Source organism: Thunnus thynnus, chromosome 3 (assembly GCF_963924715.1).
Source record: "Thunnus thynnus chromosome 3, fThuThy2.1, whole genome shotgun sequence".
NCBI classification, from domain to species: Eukaryota; Metazoa; Chordata; class Actinopteri; order Scombriformes; family Scombridae; genus Thunnus; species Thunnus thynnus.
Window position 1 is genome coordinate 18999530 of NC_089519.1, and position 19868 is coordinate 19019397.

Sequence of the window (19868 nt, forward strand, 5' to 3'; positions counted from 1 at the left end):
TTCGGACTGGGAGGGTACCGATTTGTGTCTGGAAACCCTCTTTGATCAAACCAGATCAGAGTCCCCAAAGTCAGTTTTATCAGAGTTTGAACTTGATAAGTTCTTTAGTAGCAGAGCGTTGTCCCCGGAATCTGTGTCTTCCGATTTTGACTTTTCGCTCCTTCAGGACTGGTTGGTAGACTTTAGACCATCCTCCCCGGAATCTGTGGCATCAGTTGAGCAGCATTCTTTTTCTCCTCACATGACATTTGGCCAGATGAAGGGTCAATGTTGTGACTATTATTTACGCCACTCTGAAAGTAGACCACAGTCACCTCTGTCAACATTGTCAGATGTTGAGTATTTAGGACTTTGTCTGGAAGAGTCGTTTGAGGACAACAGACCAGATTCGCCAGATTCTGTTTCTTCACAGGACAAAGCTGAAAAACACAGTGTTACCGTATTTGCATCCCAACCACATCCTGGTATAAGATTTCTTACATATGCAGATGTTGTGCGAGGCAGTACACATGAGTCAGTGGCATCTGTAACTGATCATAGGTCCCTCTCTCCTGACTCTCCTATTCTTCAATTCAAATCGCCCCATATTTCTTACGATGTAGAATTGTCAAGATACAGGTCGTTTACACCAGATTCAACAATTTCGGACTGGGAAGGTACCGATTTGTGTCTGGAAAGCCTCTTTGTTCAGACCAGACCAGAGTCCCCGCAGTCAGATTCATCAGACTTTGAACTTGATAAATTCTTTAGTAGCAGGGCATTGTCTCCAGACTCACCTGTTCCTCAGTTCATTTCGCGCCATATTGCTAACGATGTGGAATTTTTAAGGTACAGGTCGTTTACGCCAGAATCAACAATTTCGGACTGGGAAAGCGCTGATTTGTGTCTGGAAACTCTCTTTGATCAGACCAGACCAGAGTCCCCACAGTCAGATTCATCAGACTTTGAACTTGAAAAGTTCTTTAGTAGCAGGGCATTGTCTCCAGACTCACCTATTCCTCAGTTCAGATTGCCCCATATTGGGTATGATGGGGAATTGTCAAGGTACAGGTCTTTTACACCAGAATCATCAATTTCGGACTGGGAGGGTACCGATTTGTGTCTGGAAACCCTCTTTGATCAAACCAGATCAGAGTCCCCACAGTCAGTTTTATCAGAGTTTGAACTTGATAAGTTCTTTAGTAGCAGAGCGTTGTCCCCGGAATCTGTGTCTTCCGATTTTGACTTTTCGCTCCTTCAGGACTGGTTGGTAGACTTTAGACCATCCTCCCCGGAATCTGTGGCATCAGTTGAGCAGCATTCTTTTTCTCCTCACATGACATTCGGCCAGATGAAGGGTCAATGTTGTGACTATTATTTACGCCACTCTGAAAGTAGACCACAGTCACCTCTGTCAACATTGTCAGATGTTGAGTATTTAGGATTTTGTCTGGAAGAGTCGTTTGAGGACAACAGACCAGATTCGCCAGATTCTGTTTCTTCACAGGACAAAGCTGAAAAACACAGTGTTACCGTATTTGCATCCCAACCACATCCTGGTATAAGATTTCTTACATATGCAGATGTTGTGCGAGGCAGTACACATGAGTCAGTGGCATCTGTAACTGATCATAGGTCCCTCTCTCCTGACTCTCCTATTCTTCAATTCAAATCGCCCCATATTTCTTACGATGTAGAATTGTCAAGATACAGGTCGTTTACACCAGATTCAACAATTTCGGACTGGGAAGGTACCGATTTGTGTCTGGAAAGCCTCTTTGTTCAGACCAGACCAGAGTCCCCGCAGTCAGATTCATCAGACTTTGAACTTGATAAATTCTTTAGTAGCAGGGCATTGTCTCCAGACTCACCTGTTCCTCAGTTCATTTCGCGCCATATTGCTAACGATGTGGAATTTTTAAGGTACAGGTCGTTTACGCCAGAATCAACAATTTCGGACTGGGAAAGCGCTGATTTGTGTCTGGAAACTCTCTTTGATCAGACCAGACCAGAGTCCCCACAGTCAGATTCATCAGACTTTGAACTTGAAAAGTTCTTTCGTAGCAGGGCATTGTCTCCAGACTCACCTATTCCTCAGTTCAGATTGCCCCATATTGGGTATGATGGGGAATTGTCAAGGTACAGGTCTTTTACACCAGAATCATCAATTTCGGACTGGGAGGGTACCGATTTGTGTCTGGAAACCCTCTTTGATCAAACCAGATCAGAGTCCCCACAGTCAGTTTTATCAGAGTTTGAACTTGATAAGTTCTTTAGTAGCAGAGCGTTGTCCCCGGAATCTGTGTCTTCCGATTTTGACTTTTCGCTCCTTCAGGACTGGTTGGTAGACTTTAGACCATCCTCCCCGGAATCTGTGGCATCAGTTGAGCAGCATTCTTTTTCTCCTCACATGACATTTGGCCAGATGAAGGGTCAATGTTGTGACTATTATTTACGCCACTCTGAAAGAAGACCACAGTCACCTCTGTCAACATTGTCAGATGTTGAGTATTTAGGATTTTGTCTGGAAGAGTCGTTTGAGGACAACAGACCAGATTCGCCAGATTCTGTTTCTTCACATGAGAAAGATGAGGCACAAGCTGTTACTGTATTTGAATTCCGACGACATCATGGTACAAGATTTCTTACATATGCAGATGTTGTGCGGAGCACTAGACATGAGTCAGTGCCATTTCAAATTGATCATCGGTCCCTCTCTCCTGACTCTCCTATTCAATTTAAATCACCCCATATTTCTTACAATGTAGAATTGTCAAGATACAGGCCGTTTTCACCAGAATCAACAATTTCGGACTGGGAAGGTACTGATTTGTGTCTGGAAACTCTCTTTGATCAGACCAGACCAGAGTCCCCACAGTCAGATTCATCAGACTTTGAACTTGAAAAGTTCTTTAGTAGCAGGGCATTGTCTCCAGACTCACCTATTCCTCAGTTCAGATTGCCCCATATTGGGTATGATGGGGAATTGTCAAGGTACAGGTCTTTTACACCAGAATCATCAATTTCGGACTGGGAGGGTACCGATTTGTGTCTGGAAACCCTCTTTGATCAAACCAGATCAGAGTCCCCAAAGTCAGTTTTATCAGAGTTTGAACTTGATAAGTTCTTTAGTAGCAGAGCGTTGTCCCCGGAATCTGTGTCTTCTGATTTTGACTTTTCGCTCCTTCAGGACTGGTTGGTAGACTTTAGACCATCCTCCCCGGAATCTGTGGCATCAGTTGAGCAGCATTCTTTTTCTCCTCACATGACATTTGGCCAGATGAAGGGTCAATGTTGTGACTATTATTTACGCCACTCTGAAAGTAGACCACAGTCACCTCTGTCAACATTGTCAGATGTTGAGTATTTAGGACTTTGTCTGGAAGAGTCGTTTGAGGACAACAGACCAGATTCGCCAGATTCTGTTTCTTCACAGGACAAAGCTGAAAAACACAGTGTTACCGTATTTGCATCCCAACCACATCCTGGTATAAGATTTCTTACATATGCAGATGTTGTGCGAGGCAGTACACATGAGTCAGTGGCATCTGTAACTGATCATAGGTCCCTCTCTCCTGACTCTCCTATTCTTCAATTCAAATCGCCCCATATTTCTTACGATGTAGAATTGTCAAGATACAGGTCGTTTACACCAGATTCAACAATTTCGGACTGGGAAGGTACCGATTTGTGTCTGGAAAGCCTCTTTGTTCAGACCAGACCAGAGTCCCCGCAGTCAGATTCATCAGACTTTGAACTTGATAAATTCTTTAGTAGCAGGGCATTGTCTCCAGACTCACCTGTTCCTCAGTTCATTTCGCGCCATATTGCTAACGATGTGGAATTTTTAAGGTACAGGTCGTTTACGCCAGAATCAACAATTTCGGACTGGGAAAGCGCTGATTTGTGTCTGGAAACTCTCTTTGATCAGACCAGACCAGAGTCCCCACAGTCAGATTCATCAGACTGTGAACTTGAAAAGTTCTTTAGTAGCAGGGCATTGTCTCCAGACTCACCTATTCCTCAGTTCAGATTGCCCCATATTGGGTATGATGGGGAATTGTCAAGGTACAGGTCTTTTACACCAGAATCATCAATTTCGGACTGGGAGGGTACCGATTTGTGTCTGGAAACCCTCTTTGATCAAACCAGATCAGAGTCCCCACAGTCAGTTTTATCAGAGTTTGAACTTGATAAGTTCTTTAGTAGCAGAGCGTTGTCCCCGGAATCTGTGTCTTCCGATTTTGACTTTTCGCTCCTTCAGGACTGGTTGGTAGACTTTAGACCATCCTCCCCGGAATCTGTGGCATCAGTTGAGCAGCATTCTTTTTCTCCTCACATGACATTCGGCCAGATGAAGGGTCAATGTTGTGACTATTATTTACGCCACTCTGAAAGTAGACCACAGTCACCTCTGTCAACATTGTCAGATGTTGAGTATTTAGGATTTTGTCTGGAAGAGTCGTTTGAGGACAACAGACCAGATTCGCCAGATTCTGTTTCTTCACATGACAAAGATGAGGCACAAGGTGTTACTGTATTTGAATTCCGACGACATCATGGTACAAGATTTCTTACATATGCAGATGTTGTGCGGAGCACTAGACATGAGTCAGTGCCATTTCAAATTGATCATCGGTCCCTCTCTCCTGACTCTCCTATTCAATTTAAATCACCCCATATTTCTTACAATGTAGAATTGTCAAGATACAGGCCGTTTTCACCAGAATCAACAATTTCGGACTGGGAAGGTACTGATTTGTGTCTGGAAACTCTCTTTGATCAGACCAGACCAGAGTCCCCACAGTCAGATTCATCAGACTTTGAACTTGAAAAGTTATTTAGTAGCAGGGCATTGTCTCCAGACTCACCTATTCCTCAGTTCAGATTGCCCCATATTGGGTATGATGGGGAATTGTCAAGGTACAGGTCTTTTACACCAGAATCATCAATTTCGGACTGGGAGGGTACCGATTTGTGTCTGGAAACCCTCTTTGATCAAACCAGATCAGAGTCCCCACAGTCAGTTTTATCAGAGTTTGAACTTGATAAGTTCTTTAGTAGCAGAGCGTTGTCCCCGGAATCTGTGTCTTCCGATTTTGACTTTTCGCTCCTTCAGGACTGGTTGGTAGACTTTAGACCATCCTCCCCGGAATCTGTGGCATCAGTTGAGCAGCATTCTTTTTCTCCTCACATGACATTTGGCCAGATGAAGGGTCAATGTTGTGACTATTATTTACGCCACTCTGAAAGTAGACCACAGTCACCTCTGTCAACATTGTCAGATGTTGAGTATTTAGGACTTTGTCTGGAAGAGTCGTTTGAGGACAACAGACCAGATTCGCCAGATTCTGTTTCTTCACAGGACAAAGCTGAAAAACACAGTGTTACCGTATTTGCATCCCAACCACATCCTGGTATAAGATTTCTTACATATGCAGATGTTGTGCGAGGCAGTACACATGAGTCAGTGGCATCTGTAACTGATCATAGGTCCCTCTCTCCTGACTCTCCTATTCTTCAATTCAAATCGCCCCATATTTCTTACGATGTAGAATTGTCAAGATACAGGTCGTTTACACCAGATTCAACAATTTCGGACTGGGAAGGTACCGATTTGTGTCTGGAAAGCCTCTTTGTTCAGACCAGACCAGAGTCCCCGCAGTCAGATTCATCAGACTTTGAACTTGATAAATTCTTTAGTAGCAGGGCATTGTCTCCAGACTCACCTGTTCCTCAGTTCATTTCGCGCCATATTGCTAACGATGTGGAATTTTTAAGGTACAGGTCGTTTACGCCAGAATCAACAATTTCGGACTGGGAAAGCGCTGATTTGTGTCTGGAAACTCTCTTTGATCAGACCAGACCAGAGTCCCCACAGTCAGATTCATCAGACTTTGAACTTGAAAAGTTCTTTAGTAGCAGGGCATTGTCTCCAGACTCACCTATTCCTCAGTTCAGATTGCCCCATATTGGGTATGATGGGGAATTGTCAAGGTACAGGTCTTTTACACCAGAATCATCAATTTCGGACTGGGAGGGTACCGATTTGTGTCTGGAAACCCTCTTTGATCAAACCAGATCAGAGTCCCCACAGTCAGTTTTATCAGAGTTTGAACTTGATAAGTTCTTTAGTAGCAGAGCGTTGTCCCCGGAATCTGTGTCTTCCGATTTTGACTTTTCGCTCCTTCAGGACTGGTTGGTAGACTTTAGACCATCCTCCCCGGAATCTGTGGCATCAGTTGAGCAGCATTCTTTTTCTCCTCACATGACATTTGGCCAGATGAAGGGTCAATGTTGTGACTATTATTTACGCCACTCTGAAAGTAGACCACAGTCACCTCTGTCAACATTGTCAGATGTTGAGTATTTAGGACTTTGTCTGGAAGAGTCGTTTGAGGACAACAGACCAGATTCGCCAGATTCTGTTTCTTCACAGGACAAAGCTGAAAAACACAGTGTTACCGTATTTGCATCCCAACCACATCCTGGTATAAGATTTCTTACATATGCAGATGTTGTGCGGACCACTAATCGTGAGTCAGTGCCATCTCAAATTGATCATCCGTCCCTCTCTCCTGACTCTCCTATTCTACAATACAAATCGCCCCATATTTCTTACGATGTAGAATTGTCAAGATACAGGTTTGTTACACCAGAATCAACAATTTCAGACTGGGAAGGTACTGATTTGTGTCTGGAAAGCCTCTTTGTTCAGACCAGACCAGAGTCCCCGCAGTCAGATTCATCAGACTTTGAACTTGATAAATTCTTTAGTAGCAGGGCATTGTCTCCAGACTCACCTATTCCTCAGTTCAGATTGCCCCATATTGGGTATGATGGGGAATTGTCAAGGTACAGGTCTTTTACACCAGAATCATCAATTTCGGACTGGGAGGGTACCGATTTGTGTCTGGAAACCCTCTTTGATCAAACCAGATCAGAGTCCCCACAGTCAGTTTTATCAGAGTTTGAACTTGATAAGTTCTTTAGTAGCAGAGCGTTGTCCCCGGAATCTGTGTCTTCCGATTTTGACTTTTCGCTCCTTCAGGACTGGTTGGTAGACTTAAGACCATCCTCCCCAGAATCTGTGGCATCAGTTGAGCAGCATTCTTTTTCTCCTCACATGACATTTGGCCAGATGAAGGATCAACGTTGTGACTATTACTTGCAGTACTCTGAAAATAGACCACAATCACCTTTCCCAACACTTTCAGATGTTGAGAATTTAGGTTTTTGTGTAGAGGAATTTTTTGAGGACAACAGACCAGGTTCGCCAGATCTTGATTATTCACAGGACAAAGCTAAAATGGATAGCCTTACTATATCTTCATCTGAACCACTTCCTGATGTAAGATTTTTCACTCATGTAGAACTTATGCAGGGCTCTGCACATGAAAAACAAACACATGCTTCATCCTCTCTAAATTACTTGAAACCATTCTCCAATGAAAACTTGCACTCTACAACGTACACCAAGGAATATACAGTAAGACATAAGCCGTTTCTTAACCACTTAATATCACATGTGTATGATCCAGTTTATAAGGGAAAGGGCTCCTGTTGTAAAATATTTTCTGATATCAAGTCACAGTCCACACATTGACCAATTTTACAACCATTCAGTATATTTCCATCCCTCCATCCTGCCTGTCAGTGGATTCCAACCTTGTTGCGAGGAGAAAGTGCTAATGCTAATGCCCCTTTCAAAAATGACAATTTAAGTACAACTGAGGCCTAAATCTCAACAAAACAAGAAGCATAGCAGCAAGAGAGTATAATTGTAACATTAACTGAACTTTTTTTTTTAAAATAGAAGGATTTAGTGAAGATAAGGATTATTTATTTAGAATCATGGAATCACAACATTAAAGCAGATTACAAAAGGCTGAAAAAGACCACACCCCTAGATTTAACAAGCTGGAAATGCACTATTTAAGAAGTACAACTTATGGAGAAACCAACATCATATGAAATATTGAGAATGCATTTGAAAAAAGATAGACTTTAGGTTATGTAAAATTATAATTATATTATGCATAAAGAAAAAGGTTTAACTTAAACTTATTTGACATGTTATTTAACATGTTTTCTTGTCTTTTCTTTCTTTTTCTGTTTTTTTTTTTTCTTTGTCTTTTCTGTTAGGATTACAGACTTCTGCATCATGAGTTACTGAAATTGGAAAAAGCAATGTTGCGTGTATGAAAATAAAGAAATAATAATATTAATAATAATAATAATAATAATAAAAGTAAAATATATAATATATGTAAATATAAGTATGTAAAAAACATTAGAAGCATTGCAACAGCAGAGTTAACTTATTTGTTCCTATTCAAAACTATTTTTAACTATGATGATTTAAAAAATTCTTTTTAGCAGAATATGTAAATAGGCTTAATACAAAGAACATGGCAAGAAAAAAAATTTTTTTTTCAAGCTATGTGTTAAGGCAGGCCACTACATCACTGCATAAAGCATTTTTTTCTTATTTTTTGGTGTTCATTGTAAATGAAACCAAGCTGAATATGTTCTGTCAATTTTGTTCATCCTGTTGTGGAGCAGGCTTCATCTCCATGTCTGGACAGACCGCTACAGATGTACAAAGAGTCACATGACCCAAAAAGCCACCATCGATTGGTTACTTGTACTGTAAGCCAAATTTATTTTTCTTTAAGTCATGACCTGCCCTACCCTAATCAGAGGCAGAGTAGGGCGGGTCATGACTTCGCCATCCTGGGAAAAAAAATTGCTTACTGTAAAGTTGCATATTGTAGCCATGGGTTTGTAGCACTAACTAGTAACTAGGATGAGGGAAATGGTACTTCAGAATAAATGCACTGTTCCCAAGATTTTCTACATTTCAAAGTAAAACTTTTTTTTTTTGATGAAGTTGACCCAAATGCTCACCACTCATTCAGAATGAACCCACCATCCACTTTTTGATCCACACGTTGGGAACCACTGGTTTATGGTAAGCCACAAAAAAAACAGTGTGACATAATGGCCACCAGCTTTGCAGAACAATAATTTTCAGAGTTATCTTACAGTTTTCATAGCACTTAACATAACAAATGTGCAGATGAGTCTTTGTTCCCAGATGTTCCAATTACTGGTTCTGTTTTGCCAGAATGTCAAATCAGCACTGGCATGTCACCATCTGAAACAGATGACACAAGACCCACAAGTCCTCGCTAGCATGCAGTGGAATGTGAATTTATTGACATTCCTTCACTTACAGAGTATAGGGTACCATCACCTGAAATATTATGTACAGATGAGCGAAACCCTATATATTCGACCTGCTTGTTCAGTGACCAGAGGTCACCTTCTCCAGAATCATTTGCATCATTTGATGTGTTCATTTCCTGACTCAAAAATTCCTCACTTTGACTTTCAACTTTGCTATTACATGCATTTGTCAGAAAATAGATTTGTTTCACCAGACTCCATAATGCTAAAGACACTGTACTGATTCTTGTTCATGAGTCTGTCAATAACATGCCATCATAGAATGAGTACATGCAGTCATGTCTTGACTACTGGCTGTCTGAGTTAAGACCCTACTGCTCAAATTCTTGAATCGATAGGAGATTTAGATGAAGGTTTAACCAGCTGCCATCTTGGCAAAGTCTCCCAAATGAGACTGTTACCACAGACAACAGACTTGTATACAAGCCAGTCTGCAGGAGGTTAATAGCACACATTTGTGATCCAGTCTGTGAAGGAATATATTTCTATGACAAAGTTAATTTCTCTTAAGATGCAGCTGATAAATGGTCCAAGAAGCATGAAAGAACCACCTAACCCAACCAAATCTTGTCATTTTGAAAGCATGATACAGATTCCAAACCATTAAAGAATCTATCCCACTGCAGTAATTAATCTTACAGTAACAAATTTACATCCTGAAATGTTGATGCCACCAACTGGAACACAAGATTAGCCAGTTTTGCACAGTTGAGTCACATGCCATCTGTAGTACGAAAATTGGAATTTCATCATGTTGTCTGGCTGGAGAAGGCTGTCCATGAACAAACTCAAGCAAAGAGTGAATCAGTAAAACGAAGACCACTTGACAGACCCTGAATCACAATTAAAGATGGCACACACCCAAGATTTGTTTGGCAAGAAAAGACAATGGAAAGAAAATCCATGAGAGAGGACAAGAGCAAAAGTTCCTCAGTGTCGGTAAGACAGCACAAGCTCTTGCTCAGCAGAGAATGCAGTTTTGCTTTCAAAAGTAATAAATATGGCAATACATGAAGTATGAATATAGAACTCTTGCCTCAAGCTTTCACTAATTACAATGGCCTCACTGCCGTGCTGTGGCATGTTTGCATTAGACCAGAAGGAATGGTTTTTCAGTGAACCACAACTAATGGAAAACACTAAGACCCTGTCTTAGTGACATGACCTTTTTGTCCTGATATGGATTACTCTCAAAAGCTAGATAAGCTAATCAATGGACTTTGTTATACTTTTAGACTGCCTGACTTGATTGCTTCAAACCTAGAGATTCAAGTACCTTAATTATGACATACATTTTCTTTGTTTTTTTTTGTTTTTTTTACTATCTAGTTGCAAATAGTTGAATAGCGCTATTTAGATTGTAGATCCTAACAGCCATAAAAGTCTCAACCAACTGATGTACTTGCCACAGTTAGAGGCATGTAATGTCTGTACTGCTGCCGGTTTGCATTTCTGTTTGTAATGCATGGACTCCTATTGTTTTTATGACAAAGATAAAAAACAGATCACAGAGACAGACCGCTCCAATGGTATCCATAATGTTTCCTTACATGGTATAAGATGAGTTGCGGTCATATCCAAAAAACTCAAATTCAGAATTCAGATTAGGTTCTGGTTGCGTTTACTGTAATATTTTCACCTAGTGTAGTTGTGAATCATTTTTACAAAAATATGTTAGTGACCCAGTATGTCTCTGTTTAAATTTTGGGATATGGGGCAGACCTGAAGTAGAACAGACAGTAGTAGCATAGTAGCTGTGACAAATACTGTAAACTGGTGGTTTTAGCATTTTCATGGGTTTTAGCATTTTCATGGGAATCACCTTGCCCTAAACCTATGACAGGGCATAAACCATTTGCCTGTGTAAAATGACGCATGTCCACCTTCATGTTACACCAAATCCTGAGTTCATTTGTGCCCTGCTTTTATTATCACAAGATTATATTGTGTTATCAGTTACATACTCAACTGAATATCTCCAGACATGCTATTATCAAGAATATTTCAAAAATGTCTTAATTTTATTTTAATTACAGCATATCAATCAGTCATTACAAGTATATTATGTGTTAAATTGTATGTGGTTTGTTGGATAAACATAAGATACTATAGGAATGACCTAAATGCAAGTGGGCTACAAATGAATTTCTGCATTTGGGACACTGTCCTTGATAAATGCATGCCTCATTTGACTCTTCCTTTCTTCACAGGAAGGAAAGGAAATCACAAATCATATTTATTTATATTTTTCCCACTCTATTGTATCATTTTTGCAGGTATCAGCAGCATCTTCCAAAACAAATCTTTCAGAATCCACAAAACAAACAAATGTTGATTTAGAGCAGAATCAGCTCTTTCCAACTGAGACACCATCCTTGCCACATGATTCAAACACACTTTCCACTGAAAAAATAGAATTACCCATTCTAAGTACCTTTGACCCAAGTAAAACACAATGTGAAATCACAATGACCAGTCAAACTAGCTCACCACAGGAGGAAGAGGAAAAGCTGGTATTCCACAAACAAAGTGAGGATCCAGGCTTAGCTAAACTAAGCCCAGTAGCCCCAGACTCACTCTGTCAAACGGCTCAAGAAAGTCCAGATGATCAAATTGTCATGTCTTCAGAGTCCACTCCAACACCACCAGGGTCTGGGTCCCCGCAGCTTGACCAGCTGCTGTCAGATCTGGAAGAGATGAAACTTAACTTTGGACCAGAGACACTTGCTCCACCTCTGTCAGAATCCAGGGATGAAAGCCCTGAAGTTGACGAAATGTGTGAGTTTGAAGACCTTCCACCTGATGATCAATGTGCTTCAGAGGATAGAGATACCCTCAGAGTCAGTATGTCATCTATTATACAGGTTGCAGAAGATACTAATCAGACAGATGTAGCAGTCACAGCACCTGCACATTTCCAGACATCCTTTCAAGCCGAACCTGAAGTAGTCTCAGATACTCCTGATCTAACAAAAAACTCACGCCTACCATGTGTACCATCAAGTCTTGGCAGTGGTAAAGATAGTCGTTTATCAGCAACTGGGTCCTTTTCAATTCCAGAATCTCCCCAGTTAGATTGTGAGGTAATGGAACCGTCACTGAGCTCAAGTTTTCCTTCGGACATATTCCAGTCCAGCAAATATTATGAAAATGCTACAGAGATATTTTCTTCCCATTCTTTCCTCAAAGAATCTGGAACAACTCTTATTACTCTTGGAGAGGAAGATTATACAAGTGACTTTCTTCAAAATCAAGAAGAACAGGAATCATCTACATCACCTAATGACTCAAGGGATTTGACAGAAGAAGCATCGACACAGAGTATCCAAGATCAAAGTACACATCTATGGGAGGCAACTTCTGTTAAAGCCATTCACACTGATGATTTTTCTTCTCAGTCTCCTTCTGATTTAACTCCTGAGACAGTTATATCTGCAAGACATTTTAGCTTTGATGAACTGATGCCATACCCCTCTTCAGGAAACTCAGAGACATCTTCAGATGAGGATTGGTTGAGGACCAGTGTGCAACAGTCAGAAGAATCTCTGACTCTAGTAGACTATGAAGGTTTTGCCTCTCAGCTTACTTTAGTTAAACCCAATGCAGAGGTGACTTCATCAACTTCTGATGAGGAGTACAGCATCCCACCTGGGTATACAGAGACCTCTTCTACCACTACCAGCTATACCCACATACCCCCAGAATATGCAGAAGTTGTATATAGTGGTGCAGACAGCCCAACCTTTGAATACTCTGACCCAGAGCCTTACTTTGACTGCAAACAGGGTGTATCAGATTTCTCAGAGACTGAGCCTGATGAACCTGAGACAAGATCTGGGTCAAGTGGACATCAGCCTCAGGATCATCTCAGCCATGCTGGAGAGCAAGAAAAGGTGAATAGAAGAGCGCTGGTGTCCTCTGGAAGTGAAGATTATGAGGATGCTTTTTTTGTCCAAGAGCCTCTTCATAATATACATGAAGAGAGTGAAGAATTATTACACTATTCAGAATCATCTGATGAAGAATTCACCTTGTGTGAGCCTCCTGTCCGTGAAATGGGGGCATATGGTGATACTAATAAATCTCTGACACGGGTAAGACGAGATTTGGTAAACCATCCCAATTTGCAAGCTTTTCACAGAGCTGAACTTAACCAAATACTATATTTGCTTCAAAGAGGAATGACTGCTAACCCTCTGGCCACATGGATGGGATCTGAAACTCCTTATAACCCACATTTTCATTTTTATTTCCAATTTAACCAGTTCTAATTCAGCATGTCACTTGCCTTTAACCAGTAGTATCAATCATGTTAATAACATAAGCTACATACTTTTTTCTTCATCAGTAATGAGTGCATCAGTTCTTTAATTCAGTACAAGCATGGTATTTTTTGCAAACATTTTTCCAAGTTACAGACTGCTATGTTGTACTTTCCAATATGAGTAAGGATATGATAAGTCATTGTAAATACTCAAGTCAGTGGAAAGTGCACCATATCACTCTGCTTATTGCTTGCTTTGCTACAAACATACAGTAGTAGTATTCATATATGGTCATTCATTAAATCTTGATGGATTTGTGTTACTTGGTCAGGAGATCACTGCAGAGTTCGGATCAATGTCAGAAAGTTCAGATGATGAATTTGTGACCACCAGAATAGTGCGAAGGAGAGTTGTCATTCAGGTATCTGATTTAGCATGATTGGTGGCATTTTAAATGAGCATGGAGGGTGTGACCTTCAGAGTGCAACTTTAACCTGGTGAGGTGTTCATTGTGAAGTTGAAAGGTTTACTGTCTAACAACCATTAGTCTAATCAAAATTGGTGAAATCTGTGTGTTTGAAGATTGATGTAAGAAACATGCCACTTGATTTGCATAGATGGCTGAACCTCATAGAGATGTTTTATGCTGCTGTTAGCACTTTGTTGGTTGATTTGCCAACATATCCTTTTTTCCCTGAGAATGCAAGTGTGTTTCCTGTATCCCCTAGTCCCCATTCTCTCACTGAAATACTACCTAAAATGCAAGTTTTGTATCCTGTTTTTTCTCTAACACGCATTGGCATTTTATTTTTGAAGTGGAGAATTAAACATTACACTGATCCAAGTTCACATTCCTCATTATGCTTGTCTTTTTTCCCTTATAGGCTGATGAAATTCCCGACCTCCCTACTCAGTCAGTGATGGAAGAAAAGTACAAAGATGAAAATGGACACATCGTTGTCAAAAAGGTAAAGTATGATTGCTCTTTTTTTTAGAGCAGTATTTAAACTGAAAGTGACAATAGGCAGTAAAGCAACTTTGTGATTGTGCATTAATACAAGAGGCTCTTTGCTGCATTGTTGCTCCATTTCATTCAGAGACAGAGACCAAAATATGCCAATGGTTACCTTTTTCTTAAAATGAATGCCTCTCCACCTAATGGTCTTTGACCACATGACCTTCCTCAGGTTACCCATAAAATTATTCGCAAGTGTGTTTCCGCGGATGGAGCGGAGCATGAAGAGGTCTTATTAGATGGAGCTTCCCAGGGGTCCATCGGTATGGAAGAGAGAGATGGATACTCCAAGGTGGTGAAGCGGACTGTAGTAAAGAGTGAGGGAGACCATACAGAGGTATGTGTACTGTATATTATATGTGTGTGTTTATTATCATAGCCCCCAAATCCATTTTAACAGAAAATACCAGATATATCAACATTTATATTGGTAGTAGTTTATATAGGACAAAGAAAATACAACTAATAACCTTTTCTTTTAATCTAGGTAACATTTACTGAATGTGAGGGTTTCTCAGCATCAAGGCAGGAGACAGCTGAGGGTTGTAAGGTCAGTCAGGTAGAAAGGACAACAGTGGTGGACGGTGAAAGGACAATGATACACCAAGGTGATCCTTCCTTGGCTTCTGACCTCCCCTCAGCCCAAGAGGACTTTAAACAGGTTTGTTAATAACCTTGTCACTGTTATTTCCTAACCTAGATACACTGTATGTGATAAACAAATTGAGGATAGCAGCATAACGCTGTCAACATACCTCAACTACAGTACTTGCCAGTGTAGAAAATCAATTCATGTGCACACAAAGCAAATACCAAGCCTCTGGTTTTCATAGTTAAATAATTCCAAATTAAGTGAATATTGATTTCTCTTTTTCATGCCACCAGGCACTAGGTTATATAAGTGGTTTTACCGGATCAGAACTCCCTCATGTTTTAGAGAGAGAGACTGTCAAAGAAGATGGAACTGTGGTCAGGAGGTGTGTGTGAGTGCCAGAGTGCACTTGCTTGATTGTATTTCTGTGACTGCTTGCAGACTTGTAGGGTGAATTTTTAGAATGACAGCTGTGCTGTAAGTTTACTAGTTTTACTAACTGACGTATGTTTCAGTTGCTAACATTAACATTTTTGTATTCTTAATCAAAGAGAGATAACATAAAACAAATCTGATGAGATAATTGTGTGTAATTTTGTCATTTGGGAGAAAACATCAACAAATCTAATGTCTGTTGTACTATCTCTAAGGACAGTATGAGGAATAAAACAGTTGGCCCATTGTTGTCCCGTGCATGCAGTTGGAATGATTAATATTGCACTACTCAGTGCAGCTTGCATCCCACAGTTTTTCCATTTCTAACATTAGAGTGTGATTCAGTTCATGTGTGATTTAGTAAAGCCTAGCTTTATTCTATTAAGTATATTCTGTTTCTATTCTATTCTATGATTATTTTGGGGGTGTTTTGTATACAGCTGTGTATTATGACTCCTTAAGCCTCTCAGGGAGGACAAACAAGAGCAGGCACACTGTTGGTGCCTGATAGCCATTAGTATTCCACATATTCTTAGGTACTCCTGTCTGTTTGGAGTAAAATTCAATATGTGCCTCAGTGGTGGTACATTTTCAAGAACAAGTATTGGTATTGTAAAAGCTGATAATGACAAATATACAAACAGATGACAAATCAAGAAAAACACTGCTTAGAATAGGGAATGCAGATTCTTCCATAGAGGGCAGGGGTCAATGAAAATTCTGAATATCATGTGGCATTTGCACTATTAAGGTCTCCACCCAGTTGAACACTTTTTTGGATCAACATGTTAGATAGTGCTCTCCACCATCATCATCAAAACATCAACAGGGATTATCTTTGAAAGAATGATGTGCCAAAAAGCACTGAAGCTGTTCTGAAGGCCTGTGATGGCTCAACAACTTACAAAGACACTCTTTTGTTGGTTTTTCCTTTAAATTGTTGTCCATCGATATCTGTTTAGTGTGAGATTACATGAAACTTCAATGAATGTGTTGTTTGTGTGCTTTAAGTGTTATATCATATAATGTCTGCTGCTAGAAAGTAACTATGAAGTTGTTGTGCGTGTGATCACAATTGAATGCAGGATTTACAAAGCATGATACCCTTTGTGGGTCTTTTGTTTTACTTCTATGATATGCAGTTCAAGGATTCCAGCATCTGTTCATTTGATTTAATTTCTGCAAAGCCACATGTGTGTTTTTTGAGGTTGCTGACCATAGCGTCTTCCTCTGTTTGTCCCTGCTCCCCTCTCCATCTGTAGGGCCCACATGCGTAAAGGTCACACCCTCCGACGAACAGTGGTGAGGGGAGCTGGGCAACGAAAACAGGTCATTCTAGAACGAGTGGACAGCCCCAGAAAAGGCTCAAAACCACGTGATCTACAGCAGCATCTCCACCAGCTCTTTCACCACTACTGCAAAGAAGAAAAGGAGGACAATGATGATGAGGAGGAGGAGGAGGAGGAGGAGAAAGAGTAGAAGAATGTGTAACACTCTCTCCCACTCCCTGGCTCTGCCCATGCTAAAGTTCCCCCTAATCCTATGCATTAGCCACATGCAATCCCAGTGTGCACTAAGGCACCTCAAAGCTACCACAGTCTTCCCATTAAAGTCCTGGAAGATGACCTTATGTTCACAATTTTGGAGTTTTCTTCCCTGGCTGGTATTACGTATTCATGATTCCCTTTTCATGTTCTGATGTTGTTTTTCCTTTTTGTGACCAAAGAAAGCCTTCTGTTGTTTTCCTGATTATTTTACTTCTCATGTCAGAATTGTCTTTGATATTTTTGTCTTGATGCTGTGGTAGAGCAACAAAAAAAACAAGAAAACAGAGAAATGCTATTCACATCAACCAACTCACAAACCTCCTAAAGGTAAAGATCACTTTACCTGTGAAATACTGATACTGCTCTCTGAGTGGGTGCTTGGACTGAAAGACTATTTTTCACACTGCACTGCCTCTCACAACCAGAGTTTCTCAGATATTCCTATACTGAAAAACTGTCTCACTCACTGTACTAGCCTCTCCGCTCTTTTGATTCAGGTAGTCAAAATGTCACAAAGAGAAATCAGACTGTATCGACACTGAATTTAACTGCTGCTGCTGCTGTGTTTTGTGTAGGCCGTGTAATCTGTCTTTGAAAATTATATATTATCTATTATCTAGACATTACTGACATCTGTAGCCTAGGAATTAATTATCACTCATGTGAAGTAGAGCAGGCATGACTAATCAACATCTGTCATTATGATCCTAGCTTTGACTGCTTTGTAGTTATATGGATTGCCCCTCTGCCTCTCTCTCCCTTCTGTGTGTGTCTCTCTTTCTGTGTTATACTTTAATTCTATCCCATACAGTCTTTTTTTGCTTTTTTTTTTTAAATCATTGATTCATGACTCTTATTGTGTGGATGGTGACTGTGAGTGAGGTTGTACTGTAGGTATTGTATGTTTGTCCATGCATGAAGTTGAATACTGCACTGACAGCTGCTTTGAAGAGGGTGTCGTCTGAAATGTTTTTAGCTTTTAACTCTGTTGTCTGTCTTACCTTAGAGTTTATTTTTTGATTTTGAGTATAGAAAACCTATTTAATCTTTGTATGCCAATGAGAAGCTTCTGTTTATTAGGAAGTCCTTCAGAATTTGCCACTGGTGAGTAAGATTTTGACAGCTGTTGTGGAGACACTTGTCTGATATAACATTTGTGGTAAAGTGATCAGGTTTTTCTGCTTTATTTAACGTTAGCCTATATTAGTTTATCTTTTGACCCAAAGTGTTGGACCAGGTGTTGGGTGCGTGATTGTGAGTGAATGAATGTAGTAAAAGAGTGTGCACCAGTTTATGTCAGCAAAGAAAAGAAACATTTATTTTACACAAACCGTATTTGCACTCCTGAATGTCAGGAGGGAACACCTCCATGCTTTTTGTGCACAGGACATGAGGTATACAGTATATCTTAGTCACAGGGACAGTCTCATTTTGGCAAATGATAAATACAAGATGGCGATACACCAGACACAAGTATAATGACACTGGTTGAGAGCTCAAAATACCATTATTCACAGCTCTGAGCACTGCTACTGTATGTATCTACAACATGTAATGTATTTATTTCACTCTCACTGTTTACTTTGTGATTTAGAAACATGTAAAATGCAAACTAGTGGAAGTTCACTGTGACAGGTATGCTTTTAATTTGATGAATCAGCATCCCTTTTCTGTGATGATGACAGTTATATACATATACAATGCATATATAAATATCTATAAAGGCATGTATTACTGTATCAAAATTCAAAAAGACAAAAACAAAATGGCTGCAGTGTGTCTATGGCTGATAGAGAATAAAAATCTACAAATGTATATAGTGTTTTATCTTGTGTCTTGTGTTTAAAATGTAACTGCTGTCTAAGATGGTGTTGTGAGAGTCAAAGGGAATAAAGTATGAGAGAACATACTATATGCCATGCCTTCAGGCAGAATAATGGCAATCCAAATCATGCTAAATTTCTTGAAAAATTAATACTCTCAACAGTGTGGATAAAATTGTTGATGTAGGTCATTTTTTTTCAGTCCAACCCCAGTCTCATCTGATGACTACATGCATGGTAATGACGGACAGGCAAGTGCTTTCCCTTTCCCCGTGCACATTTATCCTGCCAGTGCAAGGATGGACCTGGCAACCTTCTGGTCACAAGCCCACTTCTCTGACCTTGGACATATCTGTCATACTTGTCTCCACATGTCCTTTAGTTGGTTAAATTTGACCTAACTGTGGTCCAGCTCTTCACCTAAAGCTAGACCCACGGACAAAAGTTGATTTTATTTTTAAGATCCCCTCCAAACATATTTTAGGATATTTAAAAATACTCTTGGAATTTGTGTCTAATACGGTATGGATGTACCCATTTTTATTAAGACACATTCAGAAATAATATCACTTCATAAACAAGGCAGCAGCCATGTCAGTGGAAGAAATATAGACATGCTGTCCATGCACAGAGCAGGTTGAAATCCACCATATTATAAGGAATTGTAATCATAGGATTGTCTTCCTTTGGTTCTCCACCCTCCAACTGATCTGCCTTTGAATACATAGTAATTATGCTAAAATGTTTACACTTAAAAAAAACCTTTTTTACTATGTATGAAAACCAGATTTGTCATTTGTCTTAACTTTTAATAATAATAGCAAGTGTAGGAGCAACTGGAATAAGAATACTAGCTGGCTAGAATTTTTATTAATAATGATAGAGGATGAGGTGGAGGGCTGTTCTGGGATGCCAAAATTTACTGTTGAGCGGTCTGGTGGCTAACAGGTAACAGGATTA

General features: G+C 40.1%; 1 protein-coding gene across 7 annotated transcripts in view; it reads left to right on the plus strand.

Moving 5' to 3' along the window:
* ank2a (ankyrin 2a, neuronal) overlaps positions 1-18900 on the plus strand; it is a 142455-nt gene extending 123555 nt beyond the window's left edge. For 6 of the 7 annotated variants that reach the window (XM_067584553.1, XM_067584556.1, XM_067584554.1 and 3 more), the window contains 5 exons: positions 14381-14464; positions 14684-14848; positions 14999-15172; positions 15397-15488; positions 16801-18900. In XM_067584553.1, the coding sequence (XP_067440654.1) occupies positions 14381-14464; positions 14684-14848; positions 14999-15172; positions 15397-15488; positions 16801-17017 (732 nt within the window). In that variant the 3' untranslated portion in view covers positions 17018-18900. The remainder of the gene's footprint in view (positions 1-14380; positions 14465-14683; positions 14849-14998; positions 15173-15396; positions 15489-16800) is intronic. The other variant, XM_067584551.1, reaches the window with a different exon arrangement.
* The last annotated feature ends 968 nt before the right edge of the window (positions 18901-19868 follow it).